General features: G+C 58.7%; 1 protein-coding gene across 1 annotated transcript; it reads left to right on the forward strand.

The window, feature by feature from the left end:
* Positions 1 to 210: 210 nt before the first annotated feature.
* On the forward strand, positions 211 to 22,739 carry LOC119092407 (protein MON2 homolog). Its single transcript, XM_037215370.1, has 34 exons — positions 211 to 275; positions 2,418 to 2,565; positions 3,872 to 4,003; positions 4,586 to 4,768; positions 5,273 to 5,410; positions 5,808 to 5,912; positions 6,658 to 6,783; positions 7,098 to 7,295; positions 7,880 to 8,056; positions 8,601 to 8,676; positions 9,070 to 9,223; positions 10,157 to 10,280; positions 10,758 to 10,888; positions 11,359 to 11,639; positions 12,186 to 12,313; positions 12,760 to 12,852; positions 12,897 to 13,046; positions 13,363 to 13,575; positions 13,853 to 14,028; positions 14,580 to 14,742; positions 15,104 to 15,248; positions 15,690 to 15,811; positions 16,148 to 16,279; positions 16,839 to 16,973; positions 17,883 to 18,008; positions 18,634 to 18,773; positions 19,104 to 19,266; positions 19,593 to 19,733; positions 20,016 to 20,147; positions 20,493 to 20,677; positions 21,083 to 21,267; positions 21,665 to 21,884; positions 22,232 to 22,314; positions 22,570 to 22,739. The coding sequence occupies exons 2-34, from the start codon at positions 2,461 to 2,463 to the stop codon at positions 22,737 to 22,739; spliced, it is 4,932 nt and encodes a 1,643-aa protein (XP_037071265.1). The 5' UTR covers positions 211 to 275; positions 2,418 to 2,460.
* Position 22,740: the final 1 nt, after the last annotated feature.

Below are 22,740 nucleotides of genomic sequence, written 5' to 3' on the forward strand. Positions count from 1 at the left end.
TCTTAAGTTGAGAAAAAGTGATGTGTTGGAATGTCATTTACAACTTAGAAATATAATACTCCATCAAAAGTAAACAATATGATGGTTGTTAATCGCATGATTATGAGTAACAATCGATATAAGCTCGTTGCAGAAAGTTCGTCTACCTAGTAATTCTGCCACGAATGAAATTTGGGAGCATTGCGCCAGTTTCGTCATGCTATATGTAAACAACCGTCCGTACGATAATTGCCCTATCCGTGCCATTTGCCCCTCTGATGATTTAGTACGCGTTGGTGGGTATTTTTTGCTGTACAAGTTGGCTTTGTTTACGGCACTCAACAATTTATTGTTTGCGGTACTCCATTATTGGTAGCTACATGCACATGATGTATGGCATCGTTCTGGCGTGCGGCATCAGCCCTGCTCTAGTAACCCCGGCGTGCCCTGCCTGCTTTGACCCATACGGTCTTATACATGGCGATGGAGTGTTCCCTTTCTTGCAAGTTTTTGGTAATGGTCCAGTAGGGCCACTTTTACACATACTGTGCAGGCCAAAGTTAATGAAATGTGCAGACATACCTGTCATGGTTAGTATTTTTTATAGTGCGAATTTCAAACAATGGGCTGACCATGTTTATACAGTGGGAGCAATACACTCATCACACTATTAACACCATGTGATAAAGTTTTCTCCATGATATCAAGCAATAACCTCACATAAAAGTCATTCACAGTTGACACTGCTCAGCTGTCGCAAGAGGTCACAACACGGGTGTCAGAAATTTGAGGATGATGTGAGCATGTGTTTGATGCTGATTTGAGGGATATCACTTTGAACTCCGTGAGTGAGCAAAAAGAGAAACTAGGATTTCTTGGGTTTCCTGGGTTTCTTGCATGATGTGGGTTTGTATGGACAGGCAAGCTAGTGCATTTCATTGAAACTCTGTTTTCCACAAACCCATAATGATGCCACCCTGACTGACAACCCCTGTATCTCTGCCACCCATGACAACAAGCTATGTGTTTCATAGGTTAATGAGGTCACAACATGCAAGCAATAAGACCAGGATGTTGTTCTACCCCTGACACTTCATAGTATTTTAACAATCCTTGGTAGTATGTGAACAACATTTTGTAGTATATCAACAATGTCTGGTAGTATACTAAGCTGAGTGCAGCAGCCTTATGTTACAGCTACCAATAGAGACATTAATGTAAGATGCTGCATGCCATGGCAGACAGGAGTGGACACTCCTGGTCACCTGATAATGGGTGATGGACAGGGAAAAGTAGCACTTTACAGTAAAACATCTACCATTATGTGGCTCTGTGCTGTGAAGCCAGCACAACATGGCAGCCCATCTTTGTCCATTGCAAAATGTGATCATCAACCAAAATAAATATTTGTTCTCAGTTATGGGTTGTGTTATGTGTTCTCAGTTATCAGTTGTGTTTTGTTGAATAATTCTGTACTTGTGTATCACCAAAACTGTGGCCTGGTGCCAAAAGGCAGGGACCATCCATGAATTATGATACACAGCTTTGGCTATCTTTGAGCTTTTAGGAGTTGTGTATGCTGCCTGTCATAGGAAAAAGCCAGGTGTATCCACTTCTAATAGCTTAAAGCTTCTTTCTCCTTTTAAGCTTGAACATGATTTGCCACCACAACTGAGTGTGATTTTCTGCATGCCCAGGACCCTTTTCCTCCCCTTTTAAGCTTCAGCTATAGTCCAAAGTATTGCCTATGCTCTGTCTTTGTATATTCCAATGCAATAAGAATGTCTGTGGGCCCAAAACACCAAAAATGTGTAGCTACCATATGCTATTTGACACACATAACCTCCAGGTACTGTTTATATAAACTCCAACTTTGCTTGACTCTGAACAGCAAATACAGTTAAGATGCAGGCTGTTGTCTTCAAAAGTGTAATATCTTTCATCTAGGGGGGCCTGTTGTTGCCCAGGAACTGTTGAGCACCATGCTTATGACAGGCATACCAAGGTAGCAGAAGCTTGTAAATAAAATGCAGGTCAGTTATTCAGGTTTCCATTACATGTTGTTTGGGATAGCTACTTAAATAAGCTTGAAATCAGTCTTAAAATGCACAGCTTCAGCAACAGTCTAAATTCTTGGGTGAAATCATTCAAATCTTGAAAAAAGTGCTGTACCTCTTAACAGTCAGCAGAATCAGAAGAGATATATCATTATTTTGAATGCATCAATTAGACTGAGCTAATACAATGCAACAGCAACATTGAGAGGATCAGATCTCACAGACTGACAGGCTTGCAAAGCTCAATACAGTGAAGTCACATGGTAAAGGGACCTGAGGTTTTTGGGCACCTTTCAGCATATTTTGCTTCATAATTTCACAGTGCATGGTGGGCATGATCATGCTGATGCCTCATGTTTAACTGTTACCCATATTTGGCAGATCATGATGATGCTCATGTAAAGAAGACAACCTCTGTACCACAATGACATCAAGAAGTGAAAATCAGAAGAAATTTCTTGAGAATGTGCAAATTGATCTCAGAAATCTATCTCAAGAAGCAAAGAAGAAATTTCCACAGCTAAAAGATGTAAGCCATGTGTATGCACAGCACCCACAGGCACCATAATAATGCATGCAGCCCATCAAGTCACAACATCCACAAAGACACCATGCATCACCATCCAGTGGGCTTTCCAAGAACTAAAATGAATCCCGAATCCATGGTGTACCATTGTCTACTGCAGTTCTACTTTTTCACTGCAGTCTGACCATTATGTCCACCTATATGCTCTCTCATCATAGACTCCATCTGCGGTATGTGCTACACGGCTAATCAAACTTAGCAGTGGGTGAAAGCCTTTGATCTGTTTAACATTAACAGTTATCTGCCCTTGGGCTTCAATTGTAAGTGTTAACACAGCAGTGTATGCTATCTTACATTTTATATTGTTATCGCTGCCACTCTTGCTGTTGTGCGCCGATACATGTAGCATGCCATTGTGAAGGTCTGCGGTGCTGTCATCAGCAGGCAGTTTATGATGATGCCATTGTGAAGACATCTGATGTTTTAACTGCGGGCATGTATGCGCTCGGCCAGCATAAAAGTCCGTGGCGCTATCTCCAGCACCCAGGCGCGTCATGAGGCCATCGTGGCCGTTCCATGGTGCCGCCGTTGCGTGCGGACAGGCCCGCTATAAGGCCATCTTGACCGTTCCATGGTGCCGCCGTTGTCTGCGGACAGGCCCACTATGAGGCCATTATGACCGTTCCAAGGTGTTGCCGTTGTCTGCGGACAGGCCCGCTATGAGGCCATTGGGACCGCTCGAAGGTGTTGCCATTGTCTGCGGACAGGCCTGCTATGAGGCCATTGTGACCGTTCCAAGGTGTTGCCGTTGTCTGCGGACGGGCCTGCAAGGAGGCCATCATTACGGTTCCATGGTGTTCTGTGTTATTCGGACAGGCCTGCAAAGAGGTCCTCATTACGGTTCCATGGTATTCTGTGTTATTCGGACAGGCCTGCGAGGAGGCCATCATTACGGTTCCATGGTGTTCTGTGTTATTTGGACAGGCCTGCGAGGAGGCCATCGTTACAGTTTCATGGTGTTCTGTGTTATTCGGACAGGCCTGCGAGGAGGCCACCGTTACGGTTCCATGGTGTTCTGTGTTATTTGGACAGGCCTGCGTGGAGGCCATCGTTACGGTTTCATGGTGTTCTGTGTTATTCGGACAGGCCTGCGAGGAGGCCATCGTTACAGTTTCATGGTGTTCTGTGTTATTCGGACAGGCCTGCGAGGAGGCCATCGTTACGGTTCCATGGTGTTCTGTGTTATTTGGACAGGCCTGCGAGGAGACCATCGTTACAGTTCCATGGTGTTCTGTGCTTATTCGGACAGGCCTGCGAGGAGGCCATCGTGAAGGTGCGCGGCGGACTGGCCAACCCAGACGTGACCCTCCCCCACATCAGCGCCCACATTCTCTACCCGCTGGTGCAGGGATGCGAAACCAAGGAACCAAAGATTGTCAAGGCAAGTGCCAGATGTAGCTTCATGTTTTGTAATGTGCGTGTTCAGAAGGATTTCGGTATGACACCATTTGTGGCTTCGGGACATGTTTGTTCTTTGATGACGTTAACCAAATTGTTTCTAGTCGTATTTATTGTAATCGGAGTAATTGCCGATATACCAATCCGAGATCCTTTAAGTATGCATCACCAAAGTGCTAAGGAAGGTCCCTTTTCAACTAATAACCTTATATCTCGTGTGTTTGGTACATGAGATGAGGGAGCCAGTTCTGTCATTTTGTTTGCTGATGTCAATATTATTCAAATACTCATGCTCTACAGGCATTGTCATGCTGACTTTCAAAAAGAAGCCAGTGACGTGTAGTGAATAAATGTAATCTGAGATGTAATTCATCCAACATTCATAACTCAAGAACATTGGAATGGTTCTTTGGCACCCTTACAATGATGGCAATGTGATTTCCTACATTTGTGTGCTTTCAACATTCCAATGTTGGCTGGGATGAATCGGCCAATGTCATTAGCATGCCGCTACACGACCTTGGTACAGCCTCAGCCGCTGTCTGACGCGTTTCTGTGCCCTCAGCAATGTCTGGGCACGATCCAGCGGCTGGTGCTGCAGCAGGCGGTGGACGCAAAGGGCGCCGGGTACATCACCGAGACTGTCTGGGGCCTGATGAAGGCCAACATCGAGGAGGTCAAGCTGCTGCAGACAGTGACACTGCTGCTGACCACCAGTGCCGTCGCCCAAGGCGACACACTGGCCAAGGTGGGCGCCAGCGGGCCGAGCCTGACCGCAGCGGCTGGCGACCGGCCGCCGCCCGCTCCCGGCCGCCGGCCGCCGGAGTAGACGTGGTGTAGAGCGGCCGCCGTCCACTCCGTCTACGGCGGAGTAGACGGCTTCCAGGCAGCCGCAGCCGCTCAGTTGGCGCGAGGAGCTCGTAATCGTGACTGGCGCTTGGGTCAAGAAGATGCACTGCGTTTGGGTTGGGTTGACTGTATTCCATTTCTAGCTGGGAAGAGCCTGCGTGTTTGAAGCCAATGCAGCCAGAGTCAATAATCATCGGTTTTATGGTCTGGCGAATGGAGCTCTACACCATGCCGATGCTATTTCGTCGTGTTAAAGCCCCACACGGTATGCGTTTAGCCACGTCGATTGAACCAAACGTCCCGGAAGCGTCGTGTTGCTATTGCTTGTCGTGAGGCGGTGGGACCCCAGCTCGCTGACGCCCTGCCCCCCGTACCGTGACGTCACGACCCGGCGCCCCATCAGGCTCTGGCGCTGTGCTTCCGGCTGTGCTTCTGCAAGGACTCGACGATCATGAACACGGCCGGCGCCACGGTGCGCCAGCTTGTGGCGCTCGTGTTCGAGCGCGTGCTGACGGAGGACGGCCGTAGCCCGTCCGACCAGGTGAGCTCCTCCCCCCCCCCCTGCCGGCCGGTCAGCGGATATGGCGTGTGATCGGTGCCTCCTCCCCCTGTCCTCCCTCCGGGGGCAGGGACCGCACACCCGGTCAGCGTGGAGGCCGAGAGAGGCCTGTGCTGCGCGCGTCGAGATGTCTATGCACCAGCGGGTTGTGATCACATCCGACGGTGTTGCCTTCACGTATGTGCGGACGTGCTTGTCCGCTTCTCGGTCCTCTTCCTCACGCGGACTGTCAGTGCCGCTCGCGCAGTGCTCTCCCGTACTCTCGGTGCTTATTGCGACTGTGGTGTGCCCGCTCTGTCACGTGCGGTGCAGCATTTGGTCCGCTCGGTGCCCTCGCCGCTGTGTGTTGCTGCGTCTCACGACTGCGCGCCCTTTGCAGTCGTCACCGAGCCAGCCGGCGGACATGGAGCACCTGAAGATCGCCAGCGGCTCGGCGCCGAAGACGCTGCGGCCGGCGGCGGCGGACGCCTATCTGCTGTTCCAGGTACGGGGCACCGGCTCAGTCGTGTATCGCTGCAGCAGCCGCTGGCCGGCTGTAGTCAACGATTGCTGACATGGTTTGGTGTGGAGTGGTGTGTCGGTTTGCTCTGTGTTGTGGCGCCATTTAAGTTGTATTTTTGTCAGAAAGCTCATGCCGAGCCTCCTTTTCGTTTGATCAGATGCATCTACCTTTTTCTGACTGCAAAGAATCGACCATGTCTCGTCCACACGTCGTCCTTCGTGTGGATGCTGCCGGTCCACGGCGTTGGTTTTACATGTCTGAAGATGTCTATGACTTTGAGAGGAATTGTGCCGAAGACAGGCGTCCGAAGCCGCAGCAGTCGCACGGCCTCAGCCAGTTCGGAAGCGGCCGCCCAATCACCGTTTCTTACCAAATCTTGTTGATCCGTGCCGACCCCCTTTCACGTGCATTGACACCTGTGACCTGCATTGTCGTCATCTGTGACCTGTGACCAGTGCTGACTCTTGCCCGCTCCGCAAATCCGATGCTCACTTCTGAGTTACTGACTGTGACCTGTGCTGACTGTCTCGCCCCCATCACCTCTGCGGAGCCGCTGCAGTGTGATCTGACAACCGCAGGTGACCTCTGTGATGCTTGCGGACACCTGTGAACTGTGCGGGCCCGTTTGATCTCCGGTGAGCTTGCCTGATACTGGTGACCGGCGTCAACCTCTGGTCACCTCTGTGACCGGTGCTGAGCTCTGCTGACCTCGTCGGCTGGCCGACAGGACCTGGTACAGCTGGTGAACGGCGAGCAGCCCTTCTGGCTGGCCGGCTTAACCGAGATGACGCGCACGTTCGGTCTAGAGCTCATCGAGTCCATCCTCACTTCGTTCCCCGGTGTCTTCTACAAGGTGAGCTTTACACAACACCTCCCCGCTCTCCCCTCCTCCGTCCGTGTGCATTGACCCGCAAGAGACAGGTCAGCACGGCTTGGCGCGGTCATGGGAGCCGAGAATTGTGGAGCGCATTTGAAAAGGGTTCTTGCGTGCGCGCCGCTGCAGTAGTACCGCCACGTCTCAACCGCCTGCTTCGCAGCACAGGCTGCCTTTGATGTTCGCTGCGCGCGCCACGTTAGCAGACAGCCTCTACACCAGCCTGCACCAGACCGCGCCGGCCGGCGGTCAGCGGTGCCACAGTGGATGACACTGGTGCTCCGCCCCGCCAGCACCCCGAGTTCAACTTCCTGCTGAAGGAGCGCGTGTGCGCCATGGTGATCCGGCTGTTCTCGCCGAACCTGAAGCACCGGGGTGCGGCGCCGGCGCACGCGGCGCCGCCCAGCCCGCAGGACAAGCCGTACTTCCCGATCAGCATGCGGCTGCTGCGCGTGGTGTCGGTGCTCGTGCAGAAGTTCTACCCGCTGCTGGTGAGTGGCGGTCGCCGCCGGCGGGGGGAGGGGGGGGGGGGGGGCGGGCCCGGTCGGAGGCAAATACCGTGGGATTGAAAATGGAAGACAGGTGCCTGCCACGTGATCCGATGTCAAATTGTACATATATATATATATATATATATATATATATATATATATAATCTCCCAATGCGGACCGAGATATTGTCATGCCGCTATATGCACATGCAGCTTTGGCGCACCATCCTGGAGGTGCATTGTTATTCATCTTGGTAGTGTGGTCGTCGAATGGTCGATGATTGGGTCTGGTCGGCGCACAGTCCCGATGGGGATTTAAACTCGCAGACAACGTGGTCATTTTCTGTAGTACGTTACTTGTGGATAAGGTGTTATTCATGATTAGGTTCGGTCCTGGGGGACGTTTAGAGTAAATTCTGAGCTTTGTGATGTTGGGATTTTCTGGGAAGCAGCTACTTAATATATATCGCGAATGCCTTTTTCTTGGCGCTCGGTGGCGTGTCACGCGCCGTGCTGTCACTCCGTGCAGTCATGCCCGGGAGTGGAGCGCTCGCTCGGTGGCGTGACGTGCGCCGTGCGGCCAGGTGACCGAGTGCGAGATCTTCCTGTCGCTGGTGGTGCGCCTGCTGGAGCCGGACAAGCCCGTCTGGCAGCGGGCCGTGGCGCTCGAGGTCATCCACAAGCTGTCCGTGCAGGAGGACATCCTCACCAGCTTCTGCTCCAGCTACGATATGAAGCCGCACTCCACCAAGATCGTGCAGGTGGGTAGCACCGCCGCCGACGGTGCCGCCGCTGTTCGCCGCCTCGCTGGGGACTCTGCGGGATGGCCGATCAGCGATTTGTACCGACCCCGGCTGCTCCCGGCTGCTGTGGCGTGGCCTGTGAGACGGCGGGGTTTAACTCTCGGCTTTCTATGACTGGGCCAATCGGGGCGGCAAAGCTTTGTTACGCAGACGGTATTGGGGCTACGAGCACGTCATAAGTGATTTACTCCTGAATGCTAAATTTTATCACGCACTAAATTTTAGTGCCCTAGTTACTGATTGTGCGCGGCCAAACATTAAACATGGATTACCCACCGGGGACGTTCCCACCGAGTTGATGTTCCTCGGAGCGCGCGTGGAGCGTGTGCCCACCGATGACAGCCAAGTGTCAAGTGTGTGCTGATTATATCTGATGGCGCGACGGCAACTTGCCCCCGTGTCGTGTCGCTCGGCGTTACCAGCGTCAGCCCCCCCCCCCCCCCGTCCTCACACCCCACCGCCCCGACCGCCCTCGCCGACGCCTGTGCGCTCGCCCCGACAGGACATCGTCAACAGCCTGGGCGCGTACGTGCAGAGCTTGTTCGTGCGCGACTCGTCGGGCGCTTTTTCCTCGGCCGGTGAGTGCCACTCACTCACGCCCGGTGAGTGCTGGGAGTTTCGGCGGGCTCTGGAGGCAGGGGTGCAGTTGGATGGGCCTCTAGAGCGGTGTGGCGGAGTGGTAAGGGCCGCCTGCTGTCGTGGGGGGGGGGGGGGGGGGCGTGGCCGCGATTCCAGACGTTGCAGCGTGATGTCTCGCATTGCATTAAGTGTTAGTGAGGGTAGTTTCTCTGTGTTATTTCACACGAGGCTCGGGAGTATGCATGAAGCTGTACGTTCGTTACTTCTACATCGTTTAGCTTTCGCATTGATGCCGTTCAAATAGCTAGCGACGCCAGCTTTCGACGCTGTCGATGCCTGTAAGCGCCAGCGGTGGCCGTGCTGACGGGCGTGCGCTGTGTGTGCGCGGCCAGCAGCGGGCTCGGCCGTGACGCAGGGCCATCCGCCGTCGCTGCTGGCCGGCCTGCCGGTGGGGCCGGGCGTCACGCCCCAGCCGGCCTTCTACTACCGCGGCGTCTGGATCCCGCTGGCCGTCTCGTTCCCGCCCGGCGCCACCAAGGCCACCTAGTGAGTGTGCCGCGAACCAGCGCGGCCGCCGCCCCGGGCGGGACTTGAGCCGATCACGCGCTGCCGGTCCCATCAGCCCCGTACAGAGCCGTATAAATCTCCGCGCCCACTATAAGCCGTCACGGCGCCAGCACAAGTGTGCTTCTGGTGAACAGTTGTGCGGATGGAGAGCTGTTGGGCGTTTCACGATCAGCGCTAAAATGGCCGCGATTCGACACACGAGCCGCAGAAGCTTTAAACCGCACGCGGCCGGGCGGCCGACCAAAAAGGTTCGCGGATGTGGAATTGATGCCCTGACTCAGCAATAGCATTGCTGGACAGTTGGCTGCTTTCTAGGCGCGGTTGTGGCGATGTCGCTTAACTTGCGCTTTTTTATGTCCGCATTGAGTGACCAAACGGCTGGTAAAACGCCCTTATATCGGGTGCATGTTATTCACTCCAATTGGACTAAACGCCCGTATGGTTTTTTATGCTACGACTCTCACGGTTTCGGCCCGATTGGCCTGTTTTCGAAACCCGCTGTTAAAATGGCGGCGTTAACCGCTTCCTCATCGATTTCTGACCTCCCGTGGGTCAGGCTGTTTTGAGTGTTTGAGTTTTCAGACTGCATTCGGTGACTTTATGTAGTTAACGTAATGTTCAAAATCACTGACCACTCCGGTTAGCAATACTTTGTGCCAGTCCTAACAAAACATGCTCGAAGCGGCGGCTCCATGGTCTACACTCCAGTACGCATGACCTCTTGACGGAGTGAGAATTGTCCGTTTCTTTCTCGGTCAAATCATTGCATCCTTGCACAGCTGCGGCCACGAGTGGTCGAACCACGAAAGCCTTCGTCTTGTGTTGTGCGCAACGCCACGCTGCGTCAAACATCGACCCAGCTGTGTGCTGAGTGTGCTGTGGAAGGTGCGCTGACCCGCCGGCCGCCGCCAGCCTGGAGATGCTGGACAAGATCGAGCCGCCTGTCGTGGCCGAGGGGTACGGCGCCTCGGTGGCCTACACCTGCCTCATCGAGATCGTCCGCTCGCTCTCGCTCATCACGGAGCGCGCCCTGCCGGCCGAGCCGGCGCCGGCTGCCGCCCCGCAGACCAGGTCAGTGCCCGGTCCGGATGGGGATCGCATACTCGGAACTGGTGCTGCAGTGGGAGGAAGGAGGACGTTTGTGACCACAGTGTTGGCGGTTTTCAAAGCGCAGCGCGTTGTGTGTCCTCGTTTATGGTGGGTCGCCTTATAACCCGTGTGAGGTAACGACTATACTACCTGGAAGATGATCAACAGGAACGGCCCTGGATTTTATCTCCGCTGTAATATCTTCTGGTATCGCTCTCGCCGCTCCGTTGGCATGCGCGCCACCCGTATCCCAGCTATATGTGACGTCTGTCCGATCGCTGCGCCGGCGGCCGCGCTTGCTGTGCGGCTGGCCAGCGCCGGCGGCGCCCTCGGGCGATAACGCTCGGCTCCCCGCCGCAGCAGTGAGCCGGCCCCGGCGGAGTCGGAGCCGGCCGCCACTGCGTCGGACGCGGCGACGGCGGAGGCGGCGGCGGCGGCCGACGCTGGCGCCGCCCCGGCCGCGGCGGCGGACACGGGCCGCGAGCTGAGCTGCCAGCTAGTCAACTCCAGCTGGTGCGGCCTGCTGGCGGCGCTCACCGTCCTGCTGGAGGCCAGGTGAGGCGGCGGGGCTACCGGCCGGTCCGACCGCACCCGGCCGGAGGCCAGCCCGGTCGCCGGTGCTGGCAGCCCGTGCTGATGGGCGCTACGCGGTGAGGTGAGGGGGCGGGGGAGCTGAAAGATCAGTAATCAGTAGTTTCGAAGTAGGTTGCAATGTGTAAGACCGTGGCGTACCTGCCAGTCTTACTATAGTGGTCATTAACGAACAAGCATGACGACGGTCCTTCGGGAGGATTCTTATCTGGTTGAGAGCGTAATCGGTTCGTAAGGTGCATTATTGGACTGAACCATGTGGCCGGCACCCGTGTAGTACCCGTGCCAGCCGTGCCGCCGGGCGAGCCCGACTGCATGGACGTGGCGTTCGCCGCGCTCGCCGGACGACGGAGCACCGCCCCCCTCTCTCCGCCCCCCCCCCCCCCCCCCCCGCCTTCTCGCCGCCACCGCCACCGCCACCGCCCGGCCCACAGCACGGACGAGTCGGCGACCGAGGCGATCCTGAAGGCGATGCAGACGCTGGCGCAGCTGGCCGGCCGGCTGGAGCTGACCACTCCGCGCGACGCCTTCATCACGGCCGCCTGCAAGGCCTCGTTGCCGCCGCACTACACGCTGACCGTGCTGAACCCGCAGCGCTCGCCGACGCACGGCCAGGCGCCGGCGGCCGCCGCGCCGCCGGCCGCCGCCGACGGCCTGGCGCGGCAGCAGGTGGTGGCCGTGGGCACGGCGCTGCCCACCGCCTCGCTACCCGCTGGTGAGACGGAGCGCCGGGCGACTAGGCCCCACCAGGCGGCTAAGGCTTCGATGTAGCACCGCCTGGGTTGTGCGGAAAGGGGATCAGTTTCTCTGAAGCGCTATGGAATCTCCCGGCATGGAATCTCACAATCGTCCCCAGCCACAACGACAGTGGCTGGGAGTGAGCTGAGACCTGTGGCGGTTGGGTGCGCCCGCGTGGCTTGTCAGTGAGTGGATGCTGACGACCCAGCACTGATGTCGGCGCAGCGTGCTGAATCACCATTTCGTAACACCGCTGCGCCTGTGATCGAAATAGAAGCTGTCGATACATTCGTCGCAGACACACACAATCACGTGTTGTTTCGTTTGTGCGGCCTAGGTGTCTGGTAATGTTTCGTTGTACTTCATGTTCGCATAGCAGGCATGTCTCGCGGGCCTGCACGGCGTGTGGGCGCCGCTCCGCCGTTATCTGACTTGTGACCGGACCTGACTTGACCTGACCTGACCTGACCTGACCTGACCTGACCTGACCTGACCTGGCCTGACCGGTGTGTCCGGCCTACAGCGGCGCACCAGGGCCCGGTGATGCTGACGGCCAAGAACCTGCAGTGTATGCGCGCCATCCTGGCTCTGGCGCACTGCCACGGCGCCATCCTGGGCTCGGCCTGGCACCTAGTGCTCACCACGCTGCAGGTGAGATGGCGCGCGCCCGTCGCCCGTCCTCGCGGGCCAGCCGGGGAAGCCTGAAGGAATTGTGTGCAGCGAAATTTTTCACATTGACCGCAAAGCGCAAACTGTTAGCTTGAATTATCTGGTAAACCAACTGGATTCTGGAGAGAAAGTTATCTGTTCGTTCGAATCGGTTGGGCCGATCTGGTGAAACCATACAACACTAATTCAGTTCCATCTGGATTTCTCACAGATAGCCGTGGGCTGTTTGCATGATTTGTTTTGGATTTTGTTCCCCGACGCTGCGACTTGCCCAACCATTTGAAGTATGCGTGTAATAAATGTTGACAAGAGTCACGTCGCGTCACGTGAGTCGGACGCCACACGTGACCGGAGCCGGCAGCGTGTCACACCGTCTGGCGACGGCCGCCCCACCTCACCCGCCGGCCGGCCGGCCCCTCCTCCGGCAGCACCTGGTCTGGATCCTGGGCCTGAAGCCGTCCACGGGCGGCTCGCTGAAGGCGTGCCGGCCGGCCGCCGGCAGCGGCGCCGGCGGCGGCGGCGCGGCCGGCGCGGCCGGTGCCCGACACGGCCGTGCTGACGACAGGCCGTGCTCGCCGACCTGCCCGTGCTGTCAGCCATGCTGTCGCGCCTGTTCGAGTCGAGCCGCTACCTGGACGAGGTGGCGCTGCATCACCTGATCGACGCGCTCAACCAGCTCAACCACGAGTCTATGGAGCTGGCCTTCTCCAACCGGGTGGGTGGCAGCGCCGGCCGGGCGCTTCGCGGGCGTTGGCAGGCCGAGTTGACCCCTGATCTTGTCCCTGACGAATGGTAGTGGCATGTTTAGTTTTACAGTACCACTCTTTTTGTTTTTGTTTGCTCTGCCGAGTGATTCTTAGGTGGGATTCGTAAACTTCTCGTTTTTTAGTTTGCGCCTTAGTTTGTTATTATTGCCTTAACGCTTCGTTCTGTGTTCTGAGCCGCGTGCATGTGGTTTGCTCCGAGCAATGGCCGTCGTTCCCGCAGCCCGTGTGCCATTTCTCACCCACCGCTACCGCCGCCGCCGCCAGGAGCCGTCGCTGTTCGCCGTGGCCAAACTGCTGGAGACGGGTCTGGTGAACCTGGACCGGGTGGAGGTGTTCTGGCGACCGCTCACCTCCCACCTGCTCGACGCCTGCCAGCACCCGCACCTGCGCATGCGCGAGTGGGGCGCCGAGGCCGTCACCACGCTCACCAGGTCGGCGCTGCAGCACACCTATCCCACCCCGCTCAAGGACAACCAGGTGAGCGGGCCCGGTGGGCGGCGCCGGCCAGCGGGAAGGCGCTGTGTGGACCGGAGCTCAGACTGCTCGCTGGGACTGGGCGTCTGCCTGGATTGTGCGTCGCTGTACGTCGTCTGGTAGCAATAACACCGATGCAGCTTAAGCGATGTGTTCTGATGTCCCTCGGCTGTCGTATTAGGTCGGGTAAGCAACGGTGCGCATAGTTGCCTGAGTCTGCGGCTACCAGAGCCCGCCGGCCGGATCACTGAGACGCGTGCCCGTCTGCGCGCGCCGGCAGAGGCTGCAGACGCTGCTGCTGACGCCGCTGCAGGAGATGTCGACCGTGCCGCAACCAGACATCCGGCAGCGGCAGCTGGAGTGCACGCTGCAGGTGCTGCAGAGCTGCGGCGAGCGGCTCTCGCACGGCTGGCCGCTCGTGCTCACCATCATCGGTGCCGTCAGCGACCGACACACGTCAGTGGCAGCGGCGGCCGGCCGGCGCCAGGCGCGCGCCGCCAGGCCGGCTCTGGCCAGCAGGCCCCCGCCGGTGCACGCTCGGAGGAGATGAGGGGCGGGCCTCCCAGTTCGTGTTCGGCTGGTCCGCTGGGATGGCCTCGTTTCTGGTCCATGGAATCATTGTCACACAAAGCGGCACAGCGTTCGCTGCTGTGGGTTGTTGCCGGCAGCTGGTTGGAATATGGCGTTACCACTGTTCCATGCCCCATCTTGTTCAGTCTTAACCAAAAAAGCATTGTCCCCCTTGCTTCCAAATTACGGAATGAAGTGCATTGAGCGCAAGAGTCCATACATAATTTCATATGCGCGTATCGAACTCGCGCTGAAGCTGTTTGGCTCTGCCCGAGAAAGTACAAACCATCGGTCAAATGCCCCACAGGGAGCAGCTGGTCCGGCTGGCGTCCCAGTGTCTGCAGCTGGTGGTGACCTTTCTCTGTCCCTCAGGGAGCAGCTGGTCCGGCTGGCGTTCCAGTGTCTGCAGCTGGTGGTGACCTTTCTATGTCCCTCAGGGAGCAGCTGGTCCGGCTGGCGTTTCAGTGTCTGCAACTGGTGGTGACGGACTTTTTGCCGGTGATGCCCTGGAGCTGCCTGCCTCCCTGCGTCGACACCGTGGCCAAGTTCGGCTCGCAGACCCAGGAGCTGAACATATCGCTCACCGCCATCGGACTCATGGTGAGTGGACGGACAGCCCCGCCCAGCCAGCCGCCGGCCCGCCGCCGGCCCAGTAGCGTCTCTTTAGTGAACCGGAATACTTGCTGACAACTTGTCTGTGATGGATTGATGATTTGGCGTCGATCAGAGGCCTGTATTTTGTACGTATGCCATCATCGCCTGGCTTGGAAAATCCTTTGACATCGACAGTAAAAGTCAGTTTCCGAAGGTTTAACGTAATCATGTAGACTTCCTGAATCCCTCCTGCATTTGGCGCACAGCAGCGCCGGTGACCCGCATAGCCACGCGCTTGCGGTTCGGTCTCGTCAGAGCCCGAGCGCCGTGAGCGGAGCCTAACCAGCGCCGTGTGTGCCGGCCGCAGTGGAACATCTCCGACTACTTCTTCCAAAGCCAGGACAAGCTGCGCAGCTGCCTGACGGCCGAGTCGGGCGTGTTCCCCGAGTTCCCGGGCGTGCAGAACATGCCGCCGTTCGACCGCCTCTGGATGTGCCTGTTCGCCCGGCTCGGTGAGCAGCGCCGGCCGGCGCCGGGACGCGCCGCGCGAGTCTGGGCAGGGGCCGCGCTCAAATTGTACGGCTGGCTACCGTCACGTGCAAAATGTACTCAATGGTTGGTGTTGGGAATCGTTATTCGTGTCATGTTCTTGTAGTCTGTAGTCTCACTAGTATGGGCCTTTGTGCCGATGATTTTTGCGGTTCTCCTGTGTCAGCGGGACCCTGTGTAATAACCGGCAGGTGACCTGTTGACTTTTGTGACTGACCCCGTTTTCCCCCGTCTACGACAGGCAGGAGACCGGTGTGTCATGAGTTCTCTGCTCCAACCCTGACTCTAGAGCACGACTGACCGGTGACCTGCGTATCGTGACCTCTCTGTGGCTAACGCCGAGGTCAGGGGCAGATGACCTATGTATCGTGACCTCTCCGTGACAACGCTGACGTCGCCGACAGGCGACCTGTGTGTGGACAGCCGGCCGGCCGTGCGGAAGTCGGCCGGGCAGACGCTGTTCTCCACCATCGCGGCCCACGGCTCGCTGCTGCAGCACAGCACCTGGCAGGCGGTGCTCTGGCAGGTACGCACGCGGCACTGAGGGCCGCTGCCGGGCCGACGCCTGCTGGGAACGGGGACGCAGCCACGCGCGCCGACCAATCGCCACGGGAACGTTTTTGGGCTTCGTGATGGCCTAAGTTAAGGGCGCACGGGGCGGGGAACTTCGCACCGCACTCGACATTTCGTCCCAACAGCGTATCGATGGCTTGTCAGCGTCGTGATGAACAGGCCGATGTCTTGATGTTGACTTCAGTCGAACAGGCCGGCCGTGTGTTGTTTGTCGCGACGCTTTGTGACCAGTGGGTCAGCATCGGAGCGTGTCCGCGACGCTCGGTGACCGTGCCGCGCGCTGCCGCAGGTGCTGTTCCCGCTGCTGGACAAGGTGCGGACCCTCTCTGGCTCGGCTAGCACCGAGAAGGACGACACGGGCGGCAACATCCTGATCCACCACTCGCGCAACACGGCACACAAGCAATGGGCCGAGACACAGGTACGGCGCTACGCTCTTTCCGTCCGCGGGCGGTCGGCTGGAGCGGCGGGGCAGGGCACGGCCACGGCTTTGGTCCCAGGTCGGAGCGAGTGGGACGGCGGGACGGGGCGCGGCCGCGACTTCGTTCCCAGGTCGGGGCGGTGTGGAGCGGCGGAGCGGGGCGGCGGGGCGGGGCGCGGCGCGCTTCGTCCCAGGTCGGGGCGGGTGGGGCGGCGGGGCGGGGCGCGGCCGCGGCTTCGGTCCCAGGTCGAAGTGGGTGGGGCGGCGGGGCGGGGCGCGGCCGCGGCTTCAGTCCCAGGTCGGAGCGGATGGGGCGGCGGGGCGGGGCGCGGCCGCGGCTTCGGTCCAGGTCGGAGCGGGTGGGTGGTGATGGTCACGATGCTACGGCTGAGCGGATCGGTCGCCGTCACCGTCGCCGTTGCTGCTGCCGTTGCTGACCCGGCTGCCGCTGCTGTCTGCCGACTGCGGCTCTGGGCGCGGCTCGCCGGCGCTGTCCGCTGGAGCCGGCCACCGTTACTCGGTGCGCCAGCTGACGCCGCCGTCCGGTGCGCCGCCCCAGGTGCTGACGCTGTCGGGCGTGGCGCGCGTGTTCCACTCGAAGCGCTCCATCCTGTCGGCGCTGGCCGACTACCAGCGCGCCTGGGCCCTGCTGCTCGAGTTCATACAGAACGCGGCGCTCAACGAGAACAACGAGGTGAGGGCAACAAGGAAGAACATCACACCGACAGTCGACCCTCCGCCCCCGGCACTTCCGCCCGACGGAGGTAGTAAACCCTTGAGTCATCCAACGACACTTCACATTTTATTGGTCCTCGAATGCTCGTCAGCTCTGCTCCTTGTACGTGACCCTCCTGTCTCGAGCTGATAAAACTCAGAGGAAATGCATGAGTGATACAGAACTGCCATTGATGTAATAAGCTATATCTGTTTGGGGGTTGTTTAGGCGATGACAAGCTGTCGGAATGTATATGAGATGTGCGGCGATTTGAATGGTGTGGCTATTGTGTGAGGATTACCCCATGTGTTGTCATCTGTCGATTTTATCGACCATCCCTTTCATTGGCACTGACTGGCTGAATAGGACACTCGATTAAGCCGTTTCCCCTCCCAGCTTTTACGATCAGTCACCGTGTTAAGCGATCGCTGCAAAGATAACTCCGCGTACATAAACCCTTCAACACCACTTGGTGATGAAGTGGTCCGGTCGGTCACGCTCGTGTACGTGTCCTCACGGAGCTCTCCAATCGAGAGCTTCGTGACAGACGTGCGATGTTGATCGGAGAGCCAACAGCACTTTCCTTCGGCGTCACGGGACAGGCCGCCGTGGAATCACATACAAGGCTGTTATTAACTTTGTGTCGCGCGACGCTCAGAAACTCATTGCAAGGGAGATTATTCCACCATGTTTTCTTCGATGCGATCTTGTGCTTTTTAAACTTGGTTGTTGCAAGCAGGACAAAAATGAACGGTTTTAATGATCATGGTAATTAGATTTCCCACATTCCCGACATGATTTACACCAACAACCAACCGCCTCATAGTCTTCTTGGTGTTCCCCTTTTGTCGTGCGAACTGTGACATATCGTGTTCGTGGTGTCGCCAGGTGTCGCTGGCCGCGCTTAAGTCCTTCCAGGAGATTATGTCGTCGAGCAAGGCGGGCGCGGACGCCGCGGACGTGGCGCTCCTGCAGGAGGATGAGGCCCAGGTCAACTGGAGCGCCGCCTGGCGGGTACGTGCGCCGTCCGCTCGCCGGGCTCGGCCGGCACGGAGCGAGGTGTGGTGCTGATCTCTTGCTGCTGGGGATTAGGGGCTGGTTGGCGGCGGCTGCATGTCACAGTTCCTAGATTATGGCCGCTGCTTTCTTTCGTTTGTCGTTAATAAGTTTTGACGGACCTAAACACGACCTGTCACTAGGATGCACGTGAAAAAGGCCGATGGTAGTCACTGCTTCGAAAGTTAACACCACACCTTATTTTGAAATTCGTAGAGAACCCGATCGTGGACGTCCGTGATTCCGTGCAGCTCTGAACAGTTAGTTGTACACGCAAGCGCTTTTGTAAGTCGAATAACGAATTGTTCATGGATTGGGAAAATGCTTGAAACTGTTCGGAACTCTTACAATGTGATTGGCTTTCGCAGACCTATTAGCATGGCGAAAACGCTAGCTGAAGCAATGCGCCAGTAAGTGTTTTCGACAACCTGAACACGTCACGGACTGCTGCCAGTCGCTCCTGGTTCCAGTTTGCATCAGGGCGGCCACAGGCGACGCCTCTGGTCGCCTTGTGGCGGTATGATCCGCATCAAGAGCTGCGTTGCCACCAGCCCGCTGTTGACCCGGCTGCCCGTGACCTCAGGTGTGGCACAGCATCGGCAGTGGCGTGACCGAGCCGCCCCCTCCCGGCGGCCCCGCCTCCGACGTGTTCGTGCCGTCCCAGCCGTTCCTGACGGCGCTCGTGCAGATCTTCCCCGGCATGTTTCAGCATATCAAGTCCAGGTCAGCGACTCTGCCTTGTTTCCCTTGGGGTGTTCGGGGCAGCGTGGCGAATTCAAGGCGTCGAGACGATGTGAGTTGAACAGTGTACGAATTATTTGGGTATCATTACGGTCTTCTATAGTGTTGCACTATGCGCACTCACAGTGATGTGACATGTCTCCGTAAGTGCTTACCAACCATTCTTCATGCACGTGCCAGTCTGAACTGCCGGACGGTGCCGTTGGGTTTGCATAACAGAGATACCTGTGTCTTAACCTAAGAGCGAGCCCGGCGATTAGCCCGCGCCGGCTGACGGCGCCAGCTGACGGCGCCGGCTGACGGCGGCCGCAGGTTCCACTCAGAGGACCTGGCCACGTTGTGCGCCATCCTGGAGCGAGCAGTGGCCGTGCCGGTGCACGGCGAGGCGTCGCCCTTCATCCTGCCGTCGCTGACCGAGGTGGTGCTCACTAAGCTGCAGGAGGCCGTGCTCGCCTGCCTCGACACTGTGGAGCAGGTGAGGACGGCGCCGGCGGCGGCCGCGGCGATGGAGCAGGAACGGGGACGGCCGGGCGGGGCCGGCGGAATTTGATCGGAACACGAGGCGAATAGCAAATTTGGGACTCGAAGCTGCTGTGCCCTGCAGCTGTACTGTATAACAATTCGTCGCTCTTGTTACATGTTCTGGTACAACTAAACAGGAGTTACGTTCTTGTGATCTGATTGAATAAAAGCGCCGATTATCTACTTGGCCAAGTTCAGCAATAGCTACCGGAGTTTTCCAGCTCTCGCCGGTGAGGCCTGGTTTTGCTGACCGATCTGCCGCCGCTGTGTGCGTCGCAGGGGGCGCTGTCGGGCGCGGAGCCAGTAGGCCAGCTGGTACCGGCGCTGTTCGACCAGCTGCTGACCTTCTCCCGGTACGGCTGCCGGGCGCCCTCCTACGGCGACGTGGCCACGCGGCCGGCCGGCCTCGTCAGGAGCAAGGTACCGTCGCCGGCCCGCCGGCGCTCGCGAGTCAGCGGCCCCGCTCCAGTAGCGGTCCTCTCTCTACGTTTCACGCGTGTGGGAGCCGCGTGGGCCCATGCGACCGCTGCGGTCTGCTGGGTCCGGCTCGGCAGTGTGGCGACGTCTCGCGCTGTGCCGTACACCACGCGTGCTGTTGGATGGGATCGCCGGCCACCACGCGCCACGGCTGCCGCCGACGGGCCGAGCCGCCTGAGCTGGCTTGTGGTGTTGCCTGACGCCGACGACCGCCGCTGTCCGCAGACGACCGACTGGGTGGCGATGAACTACGTGCCGTTCGCCGAGGCCACCATGCGCCGCGCCACCGCCCTGTACCGCGCCACGGCGCGCCGCACCGACGTCATCGAGACGCACGTGCTGGAGAAGATCATCCAGGTGAGGCGTGGGGGCGGGAGCGGGGCAGGCGCTGCGGGGTCAGCCGGGGTCATCGCCGCCTCCAGAGGGGTTAGGAAACGACCTTTGAGACAGGGACGACTGCAAATCGAGTAGCGCCCTCTCGTTACTGTGGTGTGAATTATATACTTTTGGACGGTTTACCGACGTGTTCAAATGCTCACCAGTTTATGCCAGTAGTTCACATCAGCTGTTCCGCGGATGTCTACGAAACATGCTGAGTTGGAGGATTGAACCGCCGACCTTCACGTCACCGCCTCCCCCTGCGCCGCGCCGGGGAGTTGTCCCTGCGCCGGCCGAGACCGACGCCTGAGCGGGCGCCCGCAGACGCTGGAGCTGCCGCTGTCGCTGAAGTACGCCTGCCCGGCGCCGACCACCTGGCGGCTCGCCGTCGGCTGCCTGCTGGACGTGCTGAAGGAGGGCCTGGTGACGGCGCGCCAGTACCGCCAGCACAGCCAGAACGTCTGGCCTCGGCTGGCCGCCTGTCTGGAGGCGTTCCTCTTCTCACAGAGGTCAGCCACCTCCGCTGCCTCCAGTGGGCCGGGCCGCTGGGCTCGTTTGTTTGTTTATGATGGCGTTAGAGTTGTGGCGACTGGCTCTGTTTGTGTCTGCTAGATATGGCGGCTCACCTTTCTGGAATACAGCCAGCATATGACGGACTGGTGGTACCGGCTATATGTAACTGTCCTCCGTCTGGCATTGGGCTCGGTGGCAGAGCGACCGGTGTTCGGGGAAGAGGGAAGGGGAGGAGCGCCGCAAGTCACCTACCAGCTTGCGTGCGCATCGATTGCTCGTGCACATGTCAACCGCCTGTATCGCGATTACACCTGTCGGTGGCGCCTCTGCGAGCGGCCCCAGCGGCCGGCGCGGGCGAGCCCGGCGGCCGGTGACCCGTCTCCCGCCTGCGGTGCCGGCAGCGAGCCACCGTCCAGCCTGACGCCGGAGGAGCAGCAGGCGGACGAGGCGCTGGACTGCGAGGTGGTGCGGCTCATCCGCGAGGACGTGCTGCCGCACGCGGCCGTCGTGCCCGGCCAGTTCCTCGTGTCGGTCATGGTGCTGCTCAACAAGGGCTCGCTCCACTCGGCGGAGCACGAGAGTCTCGGTCAGTGGCCGCCGTGGCGCGGGGGCGGGCGGTGCTGACTGGTGCCTCTAAAAGGAAACCGGTATAAATAAATAAACGCGTGCGGATGTTCGAAAGTTGGCAACAGTCTTTGGCGCGTTTGTGGTATGCTGATGCAAAATGTCAAGTGGAGTTAGTAGTTAATGAATTTTCCAAGGTATGCTATGATGAATCTCTTTGCAGGATGCAAAAGAGCCATGGTGGCCATTTGGGCATTGCTTCCCTAGAGCAGTGCGTTTTGTCTCGCGTGTTGGCTGTCTGGCCACGCTTTCAGTCCGGTGTGCGCTCCCAGCATGTCCAGGGATCGTCTCCCGTGTGATCGCTTACGTCTTGCTCTGTGCGTCCACTTCTTTGACCCCCCTCCCCTCCCTCTCAGCAGAGAACGGCACGGCGCGGCTGCGCGAGGACCTGGCCAACGCGTGCTTCGAGACGCTGCTGCAGTTCTCGCTGCAGCCGGGCCCGGCGGCGGCGGCGCGCGCCTCGGCCGACGGCGGCGTCACCTCACAACTAGCGGTCGCGGCGCTCGTGCACCGCTTCCGCGAGGTGCTCGTCGGCTTCGTGGACGACGGCAAGCTGGCTGGAAAGTGCCCGCTGCCCAGGTGAGGGGTGCCGGGTCAGGCGGGGTCACATTCCGCTCCTGCTGCCGTTCGAGTGTCAGTGTCCGAGCCTCGGAGGAGCTGGCTGTCAGGATGTTTGTGCGCGACCAATGAGACTAGTTCGCGGTGGTTTGCGTGTTCAGTACTCAACAACACGTGCTGAGCTCACACACCATCATTCATCGTCCATCGTTGCTGCATCGTGCCATGGTGCTGCAACGGCGCTGTCAGGGCAGTTGCTTTCAGAGGTATTCCCTTGTAGCGGTCAGGTATTCGGCATTGTGCCGGCTGTGTTAGCCCCCCGGGCGCCGATAGCTGTCGCTGACGCTCTGCAGTGATTGCTTTCCCAGGCACCGCATGGCCGAGATATCGTTTGTGCTGAGAGCCATCACCTCACTCATCTCCTCCCTGAAGAAGGTGGACCCGAACACAGGTGAGCCAGACGGACTCCTCGCTCCCGGCACACGCACACGACTCCGTGACCGCTGTCATGACCGCAGCATGCACGGGTTCGTACGGTGGAATGGAACGCGGGTTTGTTACCCGGCATTGACAGTACAGCGGCGAGAGATTTTATCGCGTCTGTGCGGTGAGCTATGCTAGCCCGTGATGAGACAGATGCGGCCGCCCCCAGTCGTTCCCCACCGCTAGTCGCAGCCCGTTCTGACCCGTACCGGCCGTCGGGCAGTGGACGAGATGACCTGGCAGCAGCTGGTGGGCCTGTACCCGCCGCTGGTCAGCTGCACGCTGCTGGCCTCGGACCAGGTGGGCCGGCCGCTGCACGACGCCCTGCTGCAGTACGCCGACCTGCTGCGGCCGCCGCCCGCCGCCGCCGCCGCGCACAACGGCCGCTCGTAGC

This window comes from Pollicipes pollicipes, unplaced genomic scaffold (assembly GCF_011947565.3).
Source record: "Pollicipes pollicipes isolate AB1234 unplaced genomic scaffold, Ppol_2.1 Scaffold_3447;HRSCAF=4054_pilon_pilon_pilon, whole genome shotgun sequence".
Lineage (NCBI taxonomy): Eukaryota > Metazoa > Arthropoda > Thecostraca > Pollicipedomorpha > Pollicipedidae > Pollicipes > Pollicipes pollicipes.

Coding starts and splice junctions, on each gene's coding strand:
- LOC119092407 (XM_037215370.1), top strand. CDS start 2,461: ATGACATCAAGAAGTGAAAATCAGAAGAAATTTCTTGAGAATGTGCAA. Junction 2,566..3,871: donor AATTTCCACAGCTAAAAGAT/GTAAGCCATGTG, acceptor TTATTCGGACAG/GCCTGCGAGGAGGCCATCGT. Junction 16,974..17,882: donor CGCTCAACGAGAACAACGAG/GTGAGGGCAACA, acceptor TGGTGTCGCCAG/GTGTCGCTGGCCGCGCTTAA.